At 41.5% G+C, this 26,566-nt stretch overlaps 2 protein-coding genes across 5 annotated transcripts in view; one reads left to right on the forward strand and one right to left on the reverse strand.

The window, feature by feature from the left end:
- LOC131034044 (uncharacterized) overlaps nucleotides 1-26,566 on the forward strand; it is a 279,391-nt gene that overhangs the window by 83,870 nt on the left and 168,955 nt on the right. The gene's annotated exons all lie outside the window — the stretch shown is intronic.
- Nucleotides 4,197-5,739, reverse strand: LOC131873674 (uncharacterized). The gene is made up of 3 exons (XM_059216832.1): nucleotides 5,215-5,739; nucleotides 5,009-5,081; nucleotides 4,197-4,906 (listed from the first exon to the last, which is right to left on the reverse strand). The coding sequence occupies exons 1-3, from the start codon at nucleotides 5,518-5,520 to the stop codon at nucleotides 4,377-4,379; spliced, it is 909 nt and encodes a 302-aa protein (XP_059072815.1). The 5' UTR covers nucleotides 5,521-5,739; the 3' UTR covers nucleotides 4,197-4,376.

The raw sequence follows: 26,566 nt of genomic DNA on the forward strand, positions 1-26,566 counted from the left end.
GCATAGGACAGTTGAAAGTTCATGAGTGTTATCCACAATTGCACTTATAAGATCCTACTTCTTTCAAGAAAGCAAGCGACGCCTTCACTATGCACATCACCAAATCTTTGCAAGGAGGACTTCACACAAGGTTGCCGTAGGAGGCAATAAAGTTAGTAAAGAAGTATGGAGCTTGGTATAGTCAATTTCCAAAGTTTACTTATATCTGGGTCCAAGGATTTGCTGTCCAGCCATATAAACTTCCAAGGTATCCAATGGACAAGATGGTGGTATTAGAGGTTACTAGACAATTGATTGCTTATGACAAAATTCAAAAGAAGAAGAAGTTGGGGCTTGAATTTCCAATTCTCATTGGAGATTACGAGGAAATGTGTTTGTAATTGGAGGCAGCAGAAAAGTCAATGGATGAATTATTATTCTACCACCTAGCATCTCATACCACAAGGGCATTCTTTGATCCATATGATACAATCAAGATGGTTGCCGACGTAAAGCACAAACACAAGTTTCACTTGGAGAATTATTGGGCTAACGCCAAGGATGACTCAAAAGTCAGAAGGAGGATGTTTTCCAGATTGCCGCTCAAGTTGATTAGAATCTATGAAGTTATACGCTTGCCAGATCAAATTGAAGAGGATGAAAATACTGTTTAGCCGGAGTATGAAAAGGAGAAGGATAAGCCTATCCAAGCACCAAATTGGTCAGAACCAAAAGTTGATGATTTAAATGTCCTAAGTAGGCCAGTTTTGAAGTTCACTAGGCACTGGGTTGAACAACACATAGCAAAATTGAAAGTGAAGAATACCCACCTAACCTACAATCTGATGGGAGACTTGGAATCCCATGACGAGGCAACTGAAGGGTCATCAGGAGCCTAGGCCAAGGAAGAGGAAATTCCACAAGGAGTAGAATGTGGGAAGGAGAAAAGTATTCTTGGGATTTTATAGACAAGGAAAAGAAAGGAAGTCTAGTAGGAAGAGTCGCAGTAGAAGAGGCCAAGGATTGAAGAAGCACAGTCGCCTGTTAGCTCTTCCAGTGTGCATGAAGTTGAAATGTTTATAGAATAAGTTGCAAGAATCAACCGCAAGAGAATGATCATAGTATTTCACAAGTGCAAGATATCCTCAGTATTAAAGCTTCCCATAGACTTGTTCAACAAAGGAGTCATAGACAGGAACTTCCTCTGAATTTAGTTGAATAGATTCAGGATTGTTTCAAAGAAACAAACATGGAAGACTTGGGAAATTTCGAGAAAGTTTCGCAGGAATGGGTACAACTGGAAATGTAGGATCAGCAAGTAGCCGCTCCAGATTGGCTGAAGGAAAGTATGAGGAAAGAGCTAGAGGAAGAGATGGTTCCCGCGCTGGAACTTCAAGAACTTTTGAATAGAATAGACAAGCCACCAAAGAAGGTGGCGGCAAAGAAATTCTCCAAGGTTACAAGGGATGAATTAGGATCCAGGATGTTACATGGTTCACCTAGCTGTTCCCAGAGTCGACAAAGATAGGAATGAGATTACTCTTGATAAGTATGATATTACAGCAGTCGACCTAGGGTGTGCCTCCAAGGCACAAGTGGTAGAAGATTTTGATGAGTCTTCCTTAGCATTGAAGGAGCAGATGAAAAGAATAGAAGAGAAAAACCGGAAGTTGAAGAGCGAGAACAAAGCCTTGTATGAATATGTGCGATGCCTAATGTGTCCATTCAGAGAGGAAGAGCTGTCCTTTGTTCCTCCCTCTTCTCTTCTAAAAGAATTTGTGGATCGGACTTAAGAAATAAGGAAAAGGGCCTAGTGCTCTAAGGAATGGGTAGAGGGTGTCTTCACTATAGCTTGTAAATTTATTGAAGATTTGGCTCATTTCTACTGGAGGATCCTAGCTATCCTGAGCAGGCTAGAGGCCATGGACAAGTCATGGGAAGATGTGCATATTTATCAGGAGTTAACAACTCCACGCTTGGAAGCACTGATGGGGATTTCCAGACAAACATTGATTGATGGGAAGGCCATAAAGGAAAATGAGGTATATGATTTTCCTCAATGGTTTTATGCAGTCAGCACTGGAAAGGAATTCTTTGAGAGGTCCAACAAGGAGTCAACATTGTTGAGGGCATCAATTAAAAAGGTTTAGGAAGAAATCCTCAATGCAATGGAGGCATTGTTTGCAAGAAGGTTGACAGATGAGGAGTTGACAGTGGACCACCTGAAGGATAAGCTGCATGAATTTTTTGTGGAATCCTTCTTGAAGGAACATTTGGAAAATGTTTCCTTGTTCTCTAGCACAATGCCCAGGACTCAAGAAGCTGCACCAAGATGGGAGAAGCTTTTCTCCAAGTGTGAAAAGGACACTTCTATGCTGGAATTTAAATCGGAGACTGTGCCAAATGTTTCCCTAGGAGAGTTGGAAGTTGTCATGACCAAATTCTTCGCATTTGCCATCAATGAAAGGGATAATGGTCATCCAATTTTGGATGAGAATTTATTAATTGCATGACGGTATGATGGGTTATTAATTGTTGGAGGGCGTTTTGACCAAGTGGTGGCTCATTCATTGCATGACGGCTGCCATCTTTAGGAGTTAGTGGGTCATTAATGCATAGTGGGCAATTTGAAAATGTAATGGGCATTTAATGCATCATGAACACCCTTTTGGGAATAAAGGGTAATAAATATGTAGTGAGCGAGATTCTTCATTAATGGCTATCCCCTTTGGCATCATATTTTAGGAATCTTTGGTCAAACCTGTTGACGTGGCTAAAGTCGCGGAACTACGACTTCATCCGACCAACGCAAAATAGAATGCTAAGTATCCTATCCTCTCTTGAGATAAGGAAATCTCTAATGCTGTTTTAAATTGATCAATGGGGATGACCTCAATGTTTCGGTTGTCAGGTCTTGATTGTAGGATAGCTTAGTAGTTGATGTGTTTTGCTGGAAACACAAAGGGGACTTACGGTTAGACGGAATTGGTTTCGCACAGGTTCCCTAAAATCTTACAGTCCTATTTCATCTGATTTGTTTTTAATTGATGCTAGTTCAGCTTGACTTGCGGGTTTCTTTTTAATAAAAACGGGAAAAAGGGGGGAATAAGGATAAAGAGTAAATAAGAACAACTAGCTAACTTAACTAAGACAACATATTTGAACACATAGACGGAAATCTTAAAATAACTAGAAATTACTTTGCCAGCTAATTAGCACAACTATGTAAAAACCAGTGCAATCATCTAGGAATTTTGAATTTTCAAGCTGCTAAATACAAATGCTGGACTCTTACACCCACTCATTCAAATCTAACAACCGAACTTAGCACAAAATTGGGTTCAGAATAACCATGCAAAGGGAATAATAATCAACTATTTCCTAATGGTATGAACCAAGATTTCCATCAAATAAATGCATAAACAAATTGTCTGAAAAGTAAATATAGTTGCAGAAATATAAAATAGATGGAGAAGAGGACCATGCACTCACAGTAAAAAAAGACACAACTTTAACATCCATTAAAATCTGTATACATTTTGCCAGAGTTTTTGCAACAATCTTTTTTTTCTGCCTGAAATAAAGGAGAAACTGACTCCTTTATATAGAGTTCTCAAAATGGATGAATGGCCAAGATTTAAACTTAGACAAGTGGGCTAGATTCATCCTCTAATTAAAACTGCCCATACCCATAAATGGGAGGCAAAATATCAACAACCACCAAAAGGGGAATCAATAACTACCAAATAACGCTGCTCCAAAAAGTGCACATGCACGGAGTTCAAAATTTACAATAGCTTTGGTAGTTAGGAAAGAACTTTATGTCTGAAAAGTGCACTTTAGATTTAAAAGAAACATAAACTTTTAGGAAAGCACTTTTTCTTTCCCTGCTGTGGAGCCTTTTTCCAAAAATTCAGCTTCGTCGTGCAAGTACTCTTTCCAGATGTCCCGACTTGCTACACGCTTTGCTCGAACATAATCTTGAAATCTTATGCATAGTTGGAACCATAGTTGAAAATCTCGGACTCGCCTCGGACTCGGCAAACCAAAATTTTGGACTCGGACTCGGACTCGTGAAAGACTCGCGAAAGACTCGGCAAAAAAAAAAAACCGTAGTTTTACAAAAAAACATAAAGAAATTAATGCATTTAGAGAACATAAGTGCCATAATTGAAACATTACACATGTCATATGATCTACAAAGTACAAACACGCAATATTTGAAATTTCATCATTCATGGCAGCATATTCAAGTTTCAAGTTTCAACTCTAAAATGTATAATACTATAATGGCAGCATAAGTATATAAATGTTCACAAAATTACATATAATGATATGTCCAAGTCCAACTGCAAATGTGAAAAACAGCAATGTGAATGAACAAACCAAAGAGAAGACTACATCTTCCTCTTTGTATTTTTCCTAATATAGCTCAATTTTTCAGGCCTTGAGCTAGAAGTAGTAGCAGTGGGTGTTGTGGTATCTAAATGGTGAGATGATTCTTCTTCAAAGTCATAGTCCTCATCATCATCCTCATCTTCGTCCTCATCTTCATCCAATCTTGCTCCTTCTGCATCTTGTGCTGCTCCTCTCTCTATTTCTGCAATTTCTTCTTCGGTAAGGAGGACATCATCACCATCATTTTGTTCATTCATGGTCCAATCACCATATGGATCAATTTCATCCAAGTCAATGGCCTCATGTGAAACACCCTCCACCTGTCTAACTCGAAGGCGAAGGTTGTACCGAACAAATACTAGATCATTGAGCCGCTTTTGTGACAATCTATTTCTCTTCTTTGTGTGAATGCTTTCAAAGACACTCCAATTTCGTTCACACCCAGAAGCACTGCATGGCTGAGACAAAACACGGATAGCTATCTTTTGAAGATTAGGCGTGCCGGCACCATAATTCTCCCACCATAAATCTACAAAAAACATTTAGAAATATTAGAATTGAGAAAAAAATGTAACAATCAAGTTTGTAGGTTTTTTCTTGCACTATTGAACTAAGTTACTAAATGTTTTACCTGGTTGTTGTTTTCCTCTCCTATCAATTGCTAGTTGTGATGAGAAGAGTCTCCCCTCTGCACTTTTGTAGATCTTGAACAATGGAATGAACATTTCCAAATTCAGAAATAGATACTAGATAGTCAAAGTGTCAAACTCAAATTCAATAATGAACATTTCCGAATTCATAAATAAAGATAGAGCAATTGCAAATGTCAAATCTCACCTCCAACTCATCAAGAACCTTGTCTCTCAACTCAGGATCAGGTGTCATCTTATCAATGCATGTAATAACACCTGCCATGACCTCCTCATCAGCCCTAAATGAATCAGAGAAGTAGAATTTCGGGTTCAAAAAGTAGGCGAAGGCATGTATCGGTTGGTGGAGTTGGTTTGTCCACCTACGATCAATGATGCGCCAAAAGATTTCACATTTTCTTGCATTTCCACGATAGTAATGTGAAATGGCCTCTTTGGCCCTATCCATGGCCTCATAAATGAAACCCATTGGCATGCCCTCTCCATCCACCATACGAAGAACCCTCACCAAAGGTTCTGTCACCTAAAAAAATTAAAACAAATTTTAAATTAATACAAAATCAACCCCTAAAAAATAAAATCAGCAAATAGACAAGATTGTATAAACTTTACTTTTGTGTTTGTTACTTACCGCAGTCAACTCCTCTCCACTTTTATTGAACCCATCATCAAAAACAATGGTCACAATCTTCTCTGCTTCAGGTCTTTTGGAGTATGCACACCCCAATCAAGCATCTGACACAAACATCTGCTTAAGATGAGGAATGGCACTAAGAATGCTCTGCAAAGTGATGAAGTGGCTAGCAAATCGTGTCACTCCAGGTCGCACAAGGTCCTTGCCATTTGTGTATTTTCTCATCAAAGCAAGCACCCAAGTATCGTTGTAGATGAATTTGGTGACACTTTTTGCATCTTCAACCACCTTCTTCACCCATCCAATCTTCCCAATGTCCTCTAGCACCAAGTCCAAGCAATGTGCAGCACAAGGACTCCATGTAATCGAAGGATGCCTCTGCATAAGCATTCTACCTGCAGATACATATGCAGCTGCGTTGTCCGTGATAATTTGGACAACATTCTCAACTCCAACTTCCCGAACCACACCATCCAACAGATTACACAAAGTCTCTGCATTTTTTATTTCATTTGAGGCATCAACAGACTTTATGAATACCATTGCACCATTTGAAGCCACCAAGAAGTTGAGAAGAGTCCTATTCCGTCCATCTGTCCATCCATCAGATAAAATGCTGCATCCTTTTCTCTTCCAATACCTTTTCTGATCATCAACCACACCTTCTGTATTTTTCACAGCTTTCTCTAGCAATGGCCCACTGAAGTCATGACCTGTTGGGGCCTTAAACCCCTTACCCGCCACTGTACATGCATTAACAAAACTTTCCCAATACACATTGTTTGCTGCATTGAAAGATAGATTATTGTAAAACCAAAAGTTTGAAGCTGCTATCCGTGCTTGTTCATGCTTCTCTTTATTCCATCCTGTACCTTCAAGTGAAGGTTGTGCACCTGGAACATTGCGTGGTACAAAAAAATTAGGGTCTGATCTAACAGGAGTGCCACTAGCCTCACCCTCATTGTCACCAAAAGATGAAAGTGACTGACGACCCCGACTATGACCAATGGGACCCGAAGTGGACAATGTGGGATTCATTGCAGCTGCTATGGCTTCTCTTGTTTTTTGCCTTTCTTCCTTATGCATATCATTCTCAGCAAGAATGGCCTTCATCTCTCTAATAATTTCAGGAGTTGATTTGGGGCATGCCTCCACACCATATCCAGGTATTTGTGCAAGGTGGTATTTTAATCTATTGATTCCACCAGTTATCCATCTTGTGCATTCGGTGCAAGTGACCTCCCCCTTTTTGCTTCCTGCAATCCCATATTTCCAAGCTTTATCTCTTTTTCTTCCTGACCTTGGGGTTGCCCTTGGAGTTGAACTTGCCATTGCTGATTTAACATGAAAAAAAAAAATCAGCAGGGTTTTATGGAAAATCAACAAAAAAAATGACAATGAATCATTTGGGAAAAATAGCATTCAAAAACAAGAAAAAAAAAATAGGAAATAACTTAGGAAAGAAAATAGAAAAAAATTTGGCAGCATATCCCCTTGTTTTTCAAGATTTTTTTCAGTTTCAAAACAATGAAATGATTCAAATGAAAAAAAAAAAGAAAGAGAAAAATCCTTACCTAGATCTCTCTTGCTGATTTTTCCTTCTGCCCTCTACTCCTCCAAACCCTTCTAACCTGCTCCAGCCAAAAAAAACCCAAATTGAAGTCAAAAAATGAAAAAAAAAAAGTGGTTTTAAGCCCCACGGGCGCGTTTTTTCTGGGCCCGCGAGTCCCTGTGAAAGACTCGCGAGTCCGAGCGAAAGACTTGCGCGAGTCTTTGCGAAAGACTCGCGAGTCTTTCGCAGGGACTCGCCTGGACTCGCCACGCGAGTCCTAGGCGAGTCGACTCGGCTTGCCAAAGTACTCGCAAGTCCGTGGCGAGTCCGAGGCGAGTCAAAGAGTTTTAAAACTATGGTTGGAACAACACCATGCTTGGGCACATAGGAGGATGGCATATTTTGTATTGCATACCCTCTAGGTGGCGATCTACATGCTTCAATCCATCCTTCCAATTGGACTGATGAGCCTCAAAACTCAATATGTTTGTATGCAGCCCATTGGCAAATTCCAGGTCCTCTATGGAGTATGCTACCTTATCAATTCTTAGCCTATCCTTCCACCTTGGTTGTACTTCATTATCCGACATACTATTCTTCCAACCAAGGACCATTGATCTGAGGATATTTCCACCAAGATACCTCATGTTTGACAAAATTTCCTCGCACTCCTCCCACTCTTTATTAATGGTATCTTTCCTATCATTTTTCATGTTGGCAGTCCAGTACCACTCCTTGAAAGTGCTGATGTCATAGGGATCCAGGATGGTAGGTAATGTGGGAATCTGCGTGTGGGTCCAGAAAAGAGCCCTTATGAGGGGAAGAATCACACCGACCACCTCATGGACCTTGAAACATTCCCTCTTCACTTCAAACATCTTGACGTGAATGGTCTCTCGATGGTGGGCCATTTCCTTCACATCTTTTATGATCTGCTCTCCCTTTTCTTTAATGTCCTGAATCCATTCCCTGACGGCCTTGGCGGTATCATGCACTCCTTCAAACTCGGTTGTAGTCCTTTGTGCCAATGCCAATGGGGGAACATGGGATTTAGCGGCATGGTGCAGCGGTTTCAACAGGTGATCAATGTATTCCTCAGCTTGCTCAGCACGAGCTCAATACATGTCTCTCAATGGTCATTTCATCGAATGTCTGAGCATATTCTGCACGGAATCTCTGAACTCTTCCCTCTCTTTCTCTTTGGTGGCTTGCCTTATTGGGATGGTCGCAACATTGTAATCAGCTAATGCAATCTGATTTGCTGGCTTATCTGTAGGTGGGGTGGCAATATGAATCGTGCGGTTCCTTTGCTCATCCTTAGTGATCCTGGAGTAAGTCCTGGGATTTTTCTTACCTTTGGATTTTATTTCTCCTATGTGAGAGAAGATATCCTCCAGGTTAATAGGTGGCTTGACGGCTGCCTTTCGCTGCACATGAGCAATTAGCCGATCCTGAGGGATGGTCTGTCCAGGTGTAATTGCTAGATTCCCACTCTGTTCTTTGGAGGCTTCAGCTGGCTCATTGCCTACCTGCAATTGATCAGTCATAGAAGGAACGGATGCAGTATCCAATCCCTTACTCATGGTTGAGTTCTCTCCTACCTCGCTGAACAACTGCTGGGTACCCTCTTGTGATGGTTGCTCTTCAATTTTGTCGGGTTCCTAAGTCTCATCCCCCTTTTGTTCTCCCTCAACGGTGGTGTCATCCTTGCCACTGCTATTCAATTGCAATTCATGCCTACTTCCCTGTGTGAGCTCATGCGTACCAGCCTCTTAATTAGGTGCAATCTCTCCCTCCTCAACTTGATTTCCAGGTTCATCAGAGGCAACGACCCTTACCTCTGCATCTTGCTCACTTTGTGCCTGAGGATTATTCACCTCGAATGCATTAATATCACTCTGTGAAGGTGGAGCGAGTATTTAGTTAAGTTCAACCAAATCATCATCTGAACTGGGGTCCCTGGATGATGAACTAACCTCCGGCCTCTTCACGGGGATCTTTTCCCTCCTTGTTCTTTTTGATGTCTGAGTCCCTCTATTGGCTCTTGCTTTCTTTCTTTTCTTTTCACATTTCTCAACCTCTTCCTTTGGTGCGCTTGGGGTTCCTTCATCCTCCGAAGACTGGGAATCGAGACTACCCATCAGATTGTATGTGATTAGGGTCCCTTCATGGGTCAGTTTCTCAATTTGTTGGGATAGCTAGTAATCGGTATACCTCCTTGGAGCTTCCATGACGACCTCAAAATTAGTGATTGGGTCTTGGGTCCAATCAATGCTTGGCAAGAGGTTCTTGACCGCCTCAAATTCTCGGACTTGCAAGCAATTACCATAGTCTGTTACTTGATCTGGGACCTGGTGGTACTCATAAAGCCGCATTTGCTGGACACTTAGCCTAGAATATTCACGTTGTCGGACCTCAAAGTCATCGAAACAGTTGCTCCAATAATCCTCTATCGACGCCTTGGCCCTGTAGTGCTTGCCATAGGCTCTCTTTGCCAATTCATCATGATTGAAGCACTTCCTAGGGAAATGTTCCTGTAGGCCATAGGACGCCAATTCAACAAACGACTCCTTAGCTTGCATCGAATTTTTGAAATGCACATCCAGGGTACCCAAATTCATGGGGAAGGTGAACCTGGATTGCATCTTATCTTTGAGTAGACTGCCTGCTGGGTGTGCCTGTCTTGCAACTTCCATGAGGACTATTTTGTCTGATGGATAGTGTGGAAGCTGGAATTGTGTTCCCTCAAAGCCTGCTATTCTGATGTAAGTGAACCTAGGAAATTGGATAAACCGTGCACCATATTTCCGGATCAAAAGGATAGCCTATTCTGAGAGCCTTATATGCAATCCTCCTTGCATTAATCTGACTAGGCGCATTGTAAAGGCATCATTGACACGCTCATACTGACCAATTGTGTAGGCAATGTTATTCTTTTCCCTTTGAGCAATGTCATAATAATGCAGCTGAGGGTAGCATTCATACACCTTCACCTGATTCGGCCCATTCCCAATCTCACCTTTCTTGATTAACCCTGTCAATGGCTGGTGTTGGGCAAATATGTAAACCAAGTAGGAAGTCATGGTAAAGTACTTCTTTTCTTCAAGCTCAATCAGCTGTGTATGGATATTGTCGCTGATGATCTGAGCCCAGTCGAACTTGGACTTCCTTGCGAAGACCTGCTTAGTAAAGTAGAACATCCATTCCTCAAAAAGATTAGATTGAGGAAGTCCCATGACCCGGTTGAGTAAGGTGACCATATCACCATACTCGTTATGAAAATCACTTCTGGGGGTCTTTTTATTGATTCTAATGCTTGGGGGTCTTCGTTCTTTGTACCATTCTTCATTTATCAACGTTTTGCATTTAGCAGGATTCATGTCATAAGCGACCTGCACTTCATCAATAGTTGTAGCAATAGGATTATCTGGAAATGGGATATCAAATGCCTCCCCAATGACTTCAGGTGTGAAATCAGCTAGGACCATCCCCTCTAGCACCACTAATTTGGTTTCTGGCTAATAATGTCTAGCAGCCTCAACCACTAGTTCATAATTTTGTATGGCCGGAGGGAAACCAGTTGCCTGAGCAATACCACTCTCCATCATCCGTCTGGGCCTGCCATAGGCGTTTGGAAAGTACACCCTGTTCCTGAACTCTTGGATGTCTATGTGGCCCAAATTTGTGCCACCTATGTTCTCCCATACACTCTGGACTTTCGACTCCCTAACTCCTCCCCTTTGGCATTGGTATTTCATTTTCTCGCCCCTGCGGGGAATGTCAGACTTGGAAACTCGAGACGTTCCGGTTGCACCAGGTGTCTTTGAGGATTCAACCGTTGATCTAGGCATTTATCCTGCACGACTGGACATGGATTACGAGACGAGATAAAGCAACATAACGGGTTAGCCAAAACAGAGGACGACGTTAGCGCTTAAAATCAATGATCAATGGGAACATCGAACTTTGAAAAAGCATGACGTTTCAATAAATAGAGCCTGATCACTTGGAAACTAAATGCTATTTGAAGCAGAAAATTAAGTTGGTTTCGTTTAAATTTCGCTGCTTGGAGCGGGTTTCAAAAATGCTACTTCCGACTGATTACGGCGGCAAGAGCAAATGTTCTATCTTGTGACTTAGGGTTCGAATGCTTTGATGATTGCCAATCTAAAATGCACTTGGAAAAGAGTTTTGCCTAAGTTCAGATTTAAATTTTCAAAATTTCTCTAATTCTGAAATTCCATTTCAACGGTTAATTTCCCTAGCTAGTTGTTGCTGTAGGCTATGTTTAATGCTTTGTAAGATCATAACCTACAAAACTTCACTTTCTCATCCACTCTCTATCCTCTGTTTAAACATTATGACCAATTTTGCACAAATTAATGACTTAAAGGAGAGAATCAAATCTTACCTGGCGGATTGCCCAACGTAGAATGATCTTCGGCCAAAAACGACCTTCTGCAAATTGCGTAGCAAAAATGCCCCCCAAATTTGTGCGATTTCTTGAAACTTCGGAGACTTAGGCGATTTTGCAAAATCTTTATAGGTCAGACGCCATTCCTTTCTTCGCGCGATTCTGCATTTCGGCACAAAGGAGGTGAATGCAAAATTCAGCGCCTTCCTCATGACTTCGGATTGCAAGGGCCTTTGTGCGAGATTTCTAAAATGCCCTATCATGTGATTTTCGGGCTATGGAGGGACTCTTGAAAATGCGAAGTTGAAAACGCCCCTTCATCACGCGATTTTTGGGCTACAAATGCTTTTCGCCAAGTTTAACGCCTTACCTCATACTCTCCAACTTGCGTTTTTGGACTGCAAGGGTTTTCGCAAAAATGAAAGTTTAACGCTTTTTCATTTCATCCCTCATGCGATTTCGGACTGCAAGAAACTTTGAAAAGTTTTATGTTAAACACTTTACCTTCATTTTTCATTTTCGGGCTAAAAGCTCCTTTTTGAAACTTCACAAAAAAAATGCGCCTTACTTCATTTTCGGCTGGGGGAGGCATTTTGAAAAATGAAAAAGTTAAACATTCTCCCTCTTTTTGCGATTTTCGGCCTAGAAGAGGCCTTTTGCAAAATAACGCCTTACTCGTCATTTTCGGGCTGAGAGGCCATTTTGCAAAGTTAAAAGGTTAAACGCTTTACCTCTTCCGCGATTTCCATTTTCAGCTCAAAAGGGGGTTTTGAAAAGTTCTAAATTAAGCGCTTTACTCATTTTCATTTTCGGGCCAAAGAGGCGTTTTGAAAAGTTTTAAATTAATAAATGCCTTTCCTTTACTTTGCGATTTTTGGCCTGGAAGGGAGTTTTGAAAAGTTATAAATTTTTTAACGCTTTTCACTTACTTTGCATTTTTCGGGCTAAAAGGGGGGTTTGCAAACTTTATAAAAAATGACGCCTAACTCCTCATTTTAGCGATTTTCGGGCTGGAAGGGTCTTTTGGAAAGTTTTAGAAGTTAACGCCTTTTGAAAAGTTTATGCGATTTTTCGGGCCAAAGAGGCGTTTTGAAAAGTTTTTACAAGTTAGCGATTTTACCTTCATTTTCCATTTTTGGGCAAAAAGGGGTTTTTGCAAATTTTAAGAGAACAACGCTCTTCCATTTTTCTCCCTCTGGTTTTCGGCCTGGAAGAGGTGTTTGCACATTAAAAAGGTTTGATGCCCTTTTAATGTGATTCTTATTTTCGGGATAGAAGAGACATTTTAAAGTTAAAGCAAAATTCGGCCTGAAAGGGTCTTTTTTCAAAACCTATGGATAATTGACATTTTTGCCGCCTTGGCCGATTTTCAAACATGCGAAAATTAGTCGCCCTTGTGAGAATTTTGAATCATTAAAATTACAAGACTCTCTGACATGCACCCCTTGGCCCTGCAACTTAAATTAACAGACACCTCATCTCTTTGTATGGTTCATGATTCAACCTTCTCATCACGGACGGGATCATGCCTAACATTTGATACGAACTGCTCAGGACTTAAGGAAGCGGGCGGGCTCACTCTCCTGCAGGATCATTTCCTCACTACTACTACCTGCATCATCTCAATGGCGAAAAAAAATCAAAATCCCACACCGGGGGTGAGATGAAAACCAAAAAAAGAAAAGGGGGGACCCTGTCGGTGACGGGGAGCGTGTGCAAAGCACAACAAAATCCTAATTAGGGTTTTGCATGGGTGAATCTTATCCATTGATTTGAATGTAATCCTGGCCATCCATTTTCTTTTTGGGGCCTATAAAAGGGGTTCACTTCTTCATTTGTAAAGAGAGGGAGAACTGTATGAGATTGTTGTTGTAAGTGATTGAGATAATAAGAGTGACACATTGGATTTTGGTGTTCACTTGTGTTATTTTGAAGCTTGCATGGTTTCATCTTCCTCTCTTAGATTAGAATTTCATTTTCCAAGCAATTGGTTGAATGAAATGGATAGCATTACTTTATGGTGAGATCATTCGCTCATACCTTTTGCAGATAGATGATTTCTATTTGCAATACAAGGTTGGATTGAGCTTTTATGTGTGTTCTTAATTTGGATTGTCAAATGAGCATTGTGCCTTTATAGTGTTCATGGATGATTTAAAATCTTACAAGCACAACCTTTGAAGATTGCACCCTCTTTATGTAGTTGTCTGGAAGTGGCAAAGTAAAGTGTGGTCGATCTCACCTAAGTCTTTGTTGTCTGTTGAATTCCTAGGATTAGATTAGAAACTTTCTAAACCCTTCCTATTTACTTTCCGCATATTTCATTGAGAAAGTTCCAAAAAAAGAGCTATCTATTGCTAAATCATTTGCAAAACCTCCTTGAAGTTTCAAATTTGTTTAAGTCTTCTTCACTGCACGTAAGTCCCCTTGGATTACCAGCAACATCTGTAAGATTTTGCCAAGATCAAGAGCTCAATCAAATGTACAAAATAGGGACAAAATATAGGACAAGAATAAACTGTATTCTTATCAATAGATAGATGATCAAAAGATCAATAGTTGTTCATACAATGAATATGAGCCTGCATATATAGGCAAGGCTATATGGATATGTGAGCACACAAACATGACATGTGGCTCAATAAGAAACAAGCTTAGGTAGGAAATAGGTGTGGTAGGTAGGAGAAACAATAAAATATTCCACATGAGGTGGATCACCCACCGAAGGTGGAATTATCACTCCACAATAAGTGGATATGATAAAGTAGTAACAAGATCACACCATAAGAGGTGGAAATTCTCCTACACACACTATCCCAATGTGGCACAAACACCCAAGTGTCTCATACCCAAACTACTATGAAATGCATGTACCTAAGTAAACTTAATTAAGGTGTAATAATATCCATGATGAATAATTATTTACACCAACACCCTCCCTTAAGTGCAACTTAGGGGAATGCACTTATGTCTACAATGCAACTAAGCAATGCAAGATGGGTCCCGCCTATGAGGCCATGTTAGGTACCTGTTGACGTGTCTAAAATCGCTGAACTTGCGACTTCATTCAGCCAACGCAGAATAGAATGTACTTGTTGAGTACCCTATCCTCTCTTGAGATAAGGAAATCCCTAATGCCGTTTCTTACGTTTGATCAAAGGGGACGACCTCAAGGTTTCGATTGTCAGGTCTTGACTGCGGGATTACTCAGTGGTTTGATGTGTTTTTGCTGGAAACACAAGGGGACTTACGGTAAAATAGGCAATTGTTGGATGAGTTCCCTAAAACTTTAACAGTCTCGTTTATTGATTGGCTTCATTTGCATGATACTGTTTCAGTAGGACTGCGGATTCTTCTTGGTAAAAAAAAAGGAAAAAGAGGGATAGGGAGAGAGAGGTACAAAAAGTCTAAATTATTTAACTAGGATAGCATATTCAAAAAACAGACAAACACCTCCAAATAACTAGACTAAGCATTACCAGCCATTTAAGCACAATACTTGCATCAATCTAGTGCGATCTTCAAGGGAAATTGAGTTTTCATGTTGCTAAATGCAACATCAGAACTTTAACATTCATTCAGTGAGCATTCAATAACTGAACTAAGCATATGAAAGGTTGCGATTAACCATACAGAAGGAAAGACAATCAGTCATCCCCTAATGGTATGAACAACAAGGATTCTATCAGATGTTTACCTAGAAAATGCTATAGAGAAAATGAAAGAAACATAACTGAAAACTCTAAATTAATGAAGAAGGAGACCATGCACTCACAAGGAAACTTGAAACAGTCTTAACTTTGCATTAAATTCTGTAAATTTCCCTAGAGCTTCAGCAACAATCCACGAACTTCTTACAAAATGAGAGAAAACCAGTCCCCTTAAATAGGCTTCAAAAAAGGATGAATGCCCAAGATCTAATCTAAACAAGCGGCCCAGATTCATCCTTTACAAAAGAGTACCCATACCCATAAATGGAGGGTAAATATCAGCAACTACCCCAAAGGGAGCAATAACTACCCAAAAAGGTAATTAAAACTCATCCAAAATAATTCAAAAAGTGCACATACATAAAGTTTACATTTATAGTTGACTTGGAAGTCAAATATGACCTTTGGCCAAAAAGTGCACTTTTCAAAATTCAAAAGAAAAAAGCACTTTAGGAAAGCACTTTTTCTTTTCCCGCTTCACATCCCTTTTCCAAGAATTCATCCTCACCATGCAAATATTATTGCCAAAGGTCCCGACCTGCTGCACGTTCCTCATGAACATATTCCTGGAACCTGATGCACAATTGGAATAGCAAACTGAATGGAGGCATAGGAGGATGACGAGTTTTATATTGCATGCCTTCAAGGTATTGGTCTACGTGCTTCAAAACATCTTTCCAGCTAGAACGATTATGCTCGAAGCACAACATATCTGAATGGAATTGACCAACAAAACTCAAGTCCCTAGCGGAATAGGTGATCCTATCCGTCCCCAGTCTTTCCTCCCAGTCCGACTGTATCACATCATCGAACAGGTCATTTCGCCACCCCGAAACCATTGATCGGAGGATCGTCTTGCCGAGTTCTTGCATGCCTTTCAGAATTGCCTCGCATGCATTGTGTTCCTTATCAATGATTTGTCTTGTGTCATTCTTCATGGTGATAGTCCAGTATCACTCTTTGAAAACACTGATATCATGGGGGTGCAGGATGTCGGAGAGTGTAGGGATCTGTGCTTGGGTCCAAAAGAGAGCTCTTACGAGGGGAAGAGTTGTGGCAGCCACTTCATGAATTCTAAGGGATTCCCTTTTTACCTCTAATAGCCTGACCAGAGTGGTCTCTCGATGGTGGGCCATCTCTTTTACTTCTTCAAGGATTCGTTCTCTCCTTCCTTTGATGCCTTGTATCCATTCCCTGACGGCCTTTGCAGTATCCCGTACTCCTTCAAATTCTGTCGTTGTTCTTTGTGCCAACGCCGTTAGGGAATGTGGGATTCAGAAGCATTGTGTAATGGTCTCAGGAGTTGATCAATGTACCCCTCGGCCTGCTCAACACAAGCTTGATACATGTTCTTTTCAGCTGTTATTTCTTCAAGTTGCCTGAGTATGTTCTGTACTGAATCCTTGAATTCCTCCTTTTCCTGTTTCTTAATGTGGGATTTAGAAGCATTGTGTAATGGTCTCAGGAGTTGATCAATGTACCCCTCGGCCTGCTCAACACAAGCTTGATACATGTTCTTTTCAGCTGTTATTTCTTCAAGTTGCCTGAGTATGTTCTGTACTGAATCCTTGAATTCCTCCTTTTCCTGTTCCTTAGTGGCTCGTCCGATGGGGACAGTCGTGATGCTATAATCTGCCAGTGTAATTTGATCTGCTGGCTCGTCTATAGGCGGGGTGGCGATGTAAAGTGTGCAGTTCCTTTGCTCATCCTTGGTTATTCTGGAATATGCCTTGGGCTTTTTCTTCCCCTTGGCTTTAGCTTGGTCTATGCATGAGAAGATATCCTCTAAATCGAAGGGTGGCTTGGTGGCGACCTTGCGCTGAGCTCGGGCAATTAACCATTCTTGAGGTACAGTCTGGGCTGATGCTATGGTCAAATTTGTACTCTGCTCTTTGATGTTTTCAGCCGCATCATCACAAATTTGCAGCTGTTCCGTTACAGGAGGAGTGGAGGAGTTATCAAGTTCTTTGCTCGCAGCTGAGTTTTCTCCCACTTCACTGAACAATTGTCTGGTGCCTTCGTGTGATGGTTGTTCTTCAGTCTTTTCAGGCCCGCGGGTATCATCTGTCTTTTGCTCTCCTTCAACAGTGGAGTCATCCTTGGTAGTATTATGGAGCAGCAATTCATGGCGGCTCTGTTGGGTGGGTTCATGTATTTCAATCCCCTGAGTGGATGGAATCTCTCCTTCCTCTATTTGATTATCTGGTTCGGCTCATCCAATGGCTCTTAGCTCGGGTTCCAGCATGTCGGGTGCAGGTGGATCATTAGCTCCAAATGCGTCAATATCACTCTAGGAAGGCGGAGAAGGTATATAATCTAGTTCTACTACGTCATCGGACGAACTAGGGTCCTTTGATGATGAAGTGACCTCTGGTCTCCTAATAGGGATCTTTTCCCTTCTAGTCCTTTTGGATGTTCGAGTTCCTCTGCTGGCCTTAGCCTTCTTCCTTTTCTCAGGCTTTTCAATCTCTTCTTTAGGTGCACTGGAAGTTCCCTCATCTTCGGAGGACTGAGAATCAAGGTTACCCGTCAAGTGATAAGTGAACTGGACTCCCTCATGTATTAGTCGCTCAATCTGCTGGTGCAACCATTGGTCAGTATATCTTCCTAGGGCTGCCATAACTACCTCAAAATCAGTGATCGGGTCTTGCGACCAATCAATGCCTAGTAAAAGATGTCTTACTGCTTCAAATTCCCGGACTTGCAGGCAATTCCCTAAATCTGTGAGTTGATCTGGGACCCGACGGTATTCAAAGAGTCGCATTTGCTGCACACTTAGCCTTGAATATTCGTGCCTTCGGACCTCATAGTCATCAGAGCAATTCTTCCAATAATCTTCAACTGATTCTTTTGCTCTGTATCGCCTGCCATAGGCTCTCTTTGCTAGATTGTCGTGATCAAAGCATTTCCTTGGAAAATGCTCCTGTAGGTCATAGGAGGCCAGCTCTGCAAAGGATTCCTCTGCCTGGGATGGGCTCTTTAGATGGACATCCTGGTTGCCTATAATCATGGGGAATGCGAATCCAGCCTGCTTCTTGTCCTTGAGTAAGCTGCCTGCCGGACGTGACTGCCTTGCGACCTCTATAAGAACTATCTTGTCGGTTGGGTACCGTGGAAGTCGGAGAGGGGCACCCTCAAAACCAGCTATTCGGATATAGGAGAACCTTGGGAACTGGATGAACCAGGCCCCATACCTCTGTACTAGAATAGTAGCTTGCTCTGAGAGCCTTATGTACAATCCTCCCTACATTAGCCTGACTAGGCGCATTGTGAAGGTGTCATTGATGCGCTCATATTGACCAACTGCATAGGCCGGGCTGTTTTTTTCTCTTTGAGCTATATCTTGATAGTGTAGCTATGGGTAACAATTGTATACTTTTACTTTATTAGGTCCATTCCCAATTTCACCTTTCATTATCAAACTTGGCAGTGGCTGGTTCCTGGCGAACATGTAGACCAAATAGGAGGTCATAGTGAAGTACTTCTTTGTCTCGAGTTCGATCAGCTGAGTGTGGATGTTGTCGCTTATGATCTGGGCCCAGTCAAACTTGGATTTCCCAGCGAAGACCTGCTCTGTGAAGTAAAACATCCATTCTTCAAAGTAATTGGATTGGGGAAGTCCCATAATCCTGCTGAGCAATGTGACCATGTCCCCATGCTCGTTGTGAAAGTCGCTTCTAGGTTTCTTTTTCCCAATCTTGATGCTTGGAGGTCTTCTCTCCTTGTACCACTCTTCATTCATCAGTGTTTAGCATCTGGCGGGATTCATATCATACGCCCCCTGCGCTTCATCTATAGTCGTGGCTGTGGGGTTGTTCGGGAAGGGAATGTCGAATGCGTTGCCAATGGCTTCAGGAGTGAAGTTAGCGAGGACCATGTCCTCGAGGAGCACCAATCTGGAACATGGTTGGTAATGTCGGGCAGCCTCTACTACTAACTCATAGTTTTGCACTGTCGGGGGAAATCCTGCCGCTTGGGCGATGCCACTTTCCATCATCTGCCTAGGCCTGCCATAGGCATTAGGGGAGAAGACTCGGTTTCTGAAATCTTGGATATAAATATGGCCCAGGTCAATATCACGGACATTGTCCCAGACACTCTGAACTTTTGACTCCCTTAGTCCCCCTCTTTGATACTGATACTTCATCCTTTCGACTCTGTGAGGGACATCTGATTTGGATGCTCGCGATGTCTCGGCTGTAGCAGGCGTCTTTGATGATTCTACCGCCACTTTAGGCATTTATCCTACACAGTCGGATGCGGATTACTGGGCGATTTATAAAGGAAGTAAAGCGGGTTAGATAAAGGATATGCCAACATACAAAGATCAATTTGAAAACCGAATTCAAAGGACGGCATGACAATTTTAGCTAGAAGCTTAATTGATTTAAACATGAATATTTATGAAGCTTTTCAATTGCGGATTTATACTCAGGCGTTTTAGGATTGAATTTCAAAATGGACAAAGCTTGAGAAATTTTCCTGAGTCTGAAAATGCGTTTTCTAGCTGATTCTTAGGAGTAAATTCCGACTTTAATTGCCTTGCATGACGTCTTATAAACGGGAAAAGGTGTGGTTTTTAAGACTGAATCATTTTAATTCATTTTGCGCACGTATCTATATGATTTTGCAAATATTTCGAATGATTTCAAGAGAGGTGAAGCACACTTACCTGGCGAAAATGAATGGCGCGAATCCGCACAACTTGCAAATTTGAATGGGAGAAATCTGCAATTTTTTGAATTTTTCTACGGTTAACTCCCTATTTTGGATTTTCGCGCCCAAAATTTGGGAAGAAAAGTTCGAACTTAAACACCTTAGACATAGCGATTCTTACCTTGGGCAAAATGGCGATTGAACTTGGATATTTAAATGGGCTTTGCTTTTTGACCAAACACCAAACCTCCGCGGCTTGCTGTGGCATTTTCCAGAATTCAAATCTCACGGTTTAACCCTACGCGAAGTTCGGTATATGCATGGGAGGGAATGTTAAACTTCAAACTCCGCAGTTTTCTCTTCCAGTTGCCAAACTTGGGCGTTTTCTACTGCTTCTTACAAACCATAAAAACCTTATACCTTCGCCTTGGCTTATGATTTCGGGGTTTTTGAGGGGGCGGAAAGCTTTAAGTCGCGACTTTCTCTTGAACTGCAAATTTCGGAGATGTGGAGCCTTTTGCCAACTCGTGAACTTTTTACATTTGCCTCCTGAATCGCGATTTTGCCCTAGATGGCGAATTTCGGACCTTTGAATGAGTTTGTAAGTTTTAAACTTTTCTCTTATGATGCCATTTTTGGGGTTTTGGGGCGTTTTGCCAACTTCGGCATTTTTGATGCACTTTTCAACATTTTAAAATCCTTGCGATTTACCTCCATTGTGCGAAGTTCGGCGATTGGGTGTGGTTTGTCAAACTTCGGACTTTTGGTGGCTTTTGCCAACTTTACTCTTTTCGCGTTTTTACTGGAAAGTGTGAACTTCGGCACTTTTAGCCTTTTTGCCAATTTTGGCGATTTGGTGGCTTTTTCAAAGTTAAAAGACATTTTGCAGTATTCACTCTTTTCAGCATTTTTAGGATGCTTTGCAAACTTTATTCTTTTCGCACTTTCACTTAAAGGTCCGAATTACGGCCTTTTGGGGCATTTTGCCAACTTTTACCTTTTGGTCACTTTGAAAATTTCGGACCTTTTAACAATTTTGCCAATCTCGGACCTTTTGGGGCTTTTGCCAACTTTTACTTTTTCACATGTTCACTTAAAGGTCCGTATTTCGGCCTTTTGGGGAATTTTGCCAACTTTTACCTTTTGACAATTTTGCCAATTATCAAATTTTATTGTGTTTTCACTTAAAGGTCCGAATTTCAGCCTTTTGGGTGAGTTTTGTCAATTTTGGCACTTGGGGCACTTTAAGGCTTTCGCCCCCTTTTTACCTTTCAGCTGGCGAAAATCGGCATTCATACAAATCTTGCAAACTTCTAAAAACATCATGTAATCTCTCTCATTTAGTGCGAATTTCAGGATACGAAGGAGGTTTTTTCGAAAATTTACACCTTTGCACCCTCTTATCTCTCTTATATCCTTATGTGAAAATCGGCGTCTTTGGGTCCTCATGCGACTTTCAGACGCTTTATCCTTTACTTGGCGGATTTCGCCAATCTTTATCATCCCACACCTATCTAAGGCGATTTTACAAGCTTAGACAACCTCTTGGAATTCGTGCCCGAGGGCTCAACTGACCTCATGGATTCACAGGCTCCTCCGTTCACATCATCTTACGGATTGATCGCGGGCTTGCTCGAAAGGACGCGAGACACTCTACGCGGAACTCAACAGGGCAAAGAAGGAAAGGCCCAAAAAAGGAAAAGGGACCCTATCGGCGACAGGGAGCGTGTGCAACACACAACAATACCCATGTATAAATGCAAATGCATGCAAACCAATGCAATGGAATCTCTCACAAAGCAGGGAAAGAGAGAAAAACCCAATGGGAAAAGACCCTCCCCCAAAAGAGAGATGAAAGCTATACAAGAAAACTCTCATAGAAGTGTGTCAAGAACAAAACCCCATGTGAGGAAAAAGTCCCCCCCATATGAAAGAAGAGAAGCTAGGAAGCCCCCCCTTAATGTGGAATCAACACCAATGATAGAAGCTCGATGATGTATGAAGAAACTGCTCCACGAACATCGAACAACATTCCTCCCCTTAGGAAGAAACAAAACCAAAGGTGTATCCATGAAGTCTCCCCAATCGTGAAGGGAAGATGTATGAAAAAAACTCATGATGAAAGAAATCTCTGAAAACTGCTCAAGTGTCCCCATGTCGACGCTGAAAGATACCCCCTCCAAAGGTGGTGAACTGCTCCACACTGCTGAAAAAGGTACTCCAAGATCTAGTGGAGATGGATGTAGAACATGTCCCAAAGACTCACATGTCTCCTCTAAACATAAAGAGACCTCCTCCAACTGTTGTACATAAGTATCCACAATCATGTCAACCTCGAAAGAATGATCATGTAGAGAATGAACAAGAGGGTCAGAGTGTTCCCTTGCAACAATTGAAGAAGGATCATCTTCATCAAAGAGAAGATGAATATCATCAATGGTGGCTCCCAAATCTGCAATGTAGGATTCCACAAACAAACCTGCAATGTCTGTCAAGTACTCATCCCATGAAACTGAAGCTGGAAGACAAGATATAACTTGCTACACTGAATCACAAGAAGGCAAAACTGTCGCACTATCCACATCATCAGGTGTAATAGGTGATGTAATATCAATAGGAGGAGATGAAACACAAGGCTCAAGAACAGGGTCACATGTGAGAATCCCCAAGTTCAAGTACCCAAATTTCTCCTCAAAAATCTAAACCATCACAAGAAGTGTGATCATCATGTGTAGAATCATCATATGTGAAATCATTATCATCAACAAAATTTGAAAAGGAGTATAACCGAGATGCATGATCAACCACCCCAGTCGCAATGATAGCTTTAGTCTCCAAGTCTTTAATGAAAACTGTCTCAGGTGTGAACTCCACAATTCTCTTAGTTGCACCATGTGTGATTTGATAGATGGAAAGGACATTGTTTGTCAAATGGGGTACACACAACACATCATTTAAGGAGTTATCCCCAATGGCAATAGATCCTTTCCCAATCACATCCATGTATGTATGATTGCCCATCAAAATCTGCGGCATGGTGCAAGGCTCAAATGTAGAGAACATAGACTGCGAAGATGCCATATGATGAGAAGCCCCTGAATCTAGAAGCCATCTCCCTGAATCATGACTTGTAGTAGCACAAAGAGCTTTTCCTTTTCTTGTCCCAAAAGAGTGAGTCTTCGCACTTGTAGAAGCCATGAATGCTTGCCCTTTTCCTTTTGATTGTGAGGAAGTGGAAGTTGATGAATCATCCTTCTTGTAGACATTAGGCAAATCAATGTTATGCTTTTTGAGGATGTGTGTGTGCTCATCAATCTTCTTAGAATGGCAATGACGCTCCTCATGACCAAACTTTTTACAATAGGCACAAGTAGGTCTCTCCCTCTTTGGTGAATTGTCCCTCTTGGAAGAGGATGAATCTCCTTGTTGTGGAGAAGGTGATGCTTTGTCTTTAGGCTTTGATTGCCATTTCTTCTTGTTGGAGTTGTCCTTTCCTTGATTTCCTTTGTTCCCTTGATTTGCCACTAATGCTTGAGACTTAGAAGTCTTAAGAATGCCCATTCTTATCAACTTAGTTTGTTCCATCATCAACATTTCAGTGAAAGCATCAAATGTAGGCATTGTGTAGCTTGAACCCATTGCCATCCTATGAGTTTGGAAACTAGAAACAAATGTTGCATATTCTTGTGGAAGTTTGCCTATCAAGTTGAATATCAATTGAGTACCCTTCTTATCAATGCCACAATCTTTGAGTTGTGCCCTCAACTCATTTGCCTTAGTGACATAATCTTGTATAGTATCAAAGTTCTTGGGATCTAACATGGTGAGATCACTATCAATCTGATATCCCTTAATTTCATCAACTTGACCATACAAGTCTTGAAACTTTTGCCAAGCATCCTTGATTAAGGTACATTTCTCAATATGAAAAATGAGATCCTTTGATACATACTTTCTTAAGGTCCCAATTGCCATGATATTTTTAGTGAGCCAATCCAAGTGACCAACAGGATCAGCCTTAGGATCAGCGGGAGCAACAATAGTTCTATCAATATAATGAGCTAGTCCTTTTTCCATAAGTTCACTCCATGCATCAATTTTCCAAGTAGCATAATTATGAGGAGTTAAGAGAGGAAACTTAGAAGAACCCATAGCAGCAAAAAGGAACACGAGCACAAAAGCACAAGAGACAATCCCCCCAAATTCAATCAATCAAAGTACCCCCCCAAAAATGATGATTTTGGCACTTTATATGTAGTGTGTGTACAATAGGCCACTTGCAAACAATGGCAAGGTGGACTTCTGATTTTGTTTTACAACAGCCCCAATAGGCTGAGAACTAGAAAGCAAAAGACCAACAAGATAGATCTATGCAATACAAGTGCCAAATTGGCCAAAAAAGACCATATGCTGAAAGTACAATTTCTACCCAAAATCACTGCAAAATAATAGCATATTATGAGAGTAGATGAAAAATTATGCACTTTAAAAAAAAAACGGCACCTAGAAAGGAGTTCGTATGAGCCCAAACGGAGTCCCGAAAGTTGCAGAAACAAGGATTGGATAGGTACAGTCACCAAAAATTGAGATTTCTGAAAAATCTATTCATCAAAATCAAAAAATAATTCCACCACAAGAAAGTACACGAAATTCAAGCCCATTTCAAAAAACAATTGCACCAAAAAAGGAGCAAAAATGAGCAAGATATGGCCATTTGAAGTTGAACTGCAAAATCAAAAAGCTCAATGAGAGGGGCCTACTAAATTTTTAAAAAATGATGATGTCAGCAAATTGTGAGCCTAAATTTGACGGCCGTCTAGTTGTCGCAAAAACTTCGCCTCCTCGCTTACGTGGTGTCCTTACTGTACGGACGAATGACGTGGCGATGACAAGACTGCTGACGTGGCAGAAGACTGTACGACTGATTGTGCAAATCGTTGATGTGGGTAGATGTGTCGGCGTTGTCTGTTGACGAGGCGGAGGTTCTCCGCATGGCGGTGGGTCCATGTAGGTGCTGATAGGCTAGAGGGCTAGTGAGATCCGGTGGTCGGCAACCGGGATGTAGGTGCCGACAACGGAGCAGTCGCCAAGGGGGCTCGTCGGTGGTAAGAGGTCGGTGACTACACGGTGTCGGGAGGAGCCGGAAGTGAATGCGGCCGACAGGAGTCCGGGAGTCCACGACGATAGGGAGAGCAGGGAAGGCGAAAACAACTGTTTGGTCCAGGAAGGACACGGGGCCCGGGAAGGTATAGCAGCACGGAACCTGCAGAAAAATCTACAGAGTACGAAGATCAGGGGGGGGGGTCTGCAGACCCCCCAAAATATTTTTTTTTGACAAAATTTTAAAAAAAAATTTCGGAATCCGTACCGTACCACCCAAATTGGGCAAATTTTTTCCTCCAAGCCCAAAATTTGACTTTCACTAAAATAGTCCGAATTCATACTCAAAATTCATGGAAACGTCGACTAGGACGCAATGGCGAGGTCGGATTTGGTCTAGGGCACGTCCAAAAGATGCTGCTCCTCAGATCTGCCTCTTGATGTCGCAATAATGCCTCTCAAGCACGAATCAATGACGCTCAAATGGCTCTAATACCATGTGAGATTTTGCCAAGATCAAGAGCTTAATGAAAAGTACAAAGGAGAGACAAAATATAGGACAAAAATAAACTGTATTCTCATCAATAGATAAATGATCAATAGTTGTTCATACAATGAATATGAGCTTGCATATATAGGCAAGGCTATATGGATATGTGAGCACACCAACATGACATGTGGCTCAATAAGAAACAAGGGTAGGTAGGAAATAGGTGTGGTAGGTAGTGTTGACGTGGCTAAAATCGTGGAACTACGACTTCATCCGGCCAACGCAGAATAGAATGCTAAGTATCCTATCCTCTCTTGAGATAAGGAAATCCCTAATGCTGTGTTAAATTGATCAATGGGGATGACCTCAATGTTTCGGTTGTCAGGACTTGACTACAGGATTACTCAGTGATTGATGTGATTTGCTGGGAGCACACGGTGACTTACGATTTTGCAACTAGCTGGTCTGCTGCGATTCTTGGACTGCGAAATAAAATCAAAAGGGAAGGGATAGGAGATCTAAAACTAACAGGACTTGTATGCGGGTAGACGGATTCAACATAACCAATCCCTGCTTGGCCATAATAGCTCACAACCTCGCAGGAACGGTGCAATCTTCAAGGGGACTTGGAAGATTTTCAGACTGCAAACGCACGGCTAAGCACCCAATTCTGGTGCAGCTTAGACAGATACCTACAATTGAACTAAGCACAATTCAAAGGCTTAGGTTAACCATACAAAAGGATACACAATCAGTATATCCTCAATGGTATGAGCCCGAATCTATCAAATACCTACACACCCAAAACAAAAAGATCTATCTAAAATGCTGAAAGAAACCATGCAAACAGGATGAAAACAAGACAATAAACACCAAATCAATGTCTATATCAAAGATGTAAATATCTTAATCGACAATAAATCTTTTGGCCGAAATTTTTAAAAAAATCGAGAATCGGGAAAAAATTGGGGAAAAAATCGGCA

Source organism: Cryptomeria japonica, chromosome 2, assembly GCF_030272615.1.
Source record: "Cryptomeria japonica chromosome 2, Sugi_1.0, whole genome shotgun sequence".
NCBI classification, from domain to species: Eukaryota; Viridiplantae; Streptophyta; class Pinopsida; order Cupressales; family Cupressaceae; genus Cryptomeria; species Cryptomeria japonica.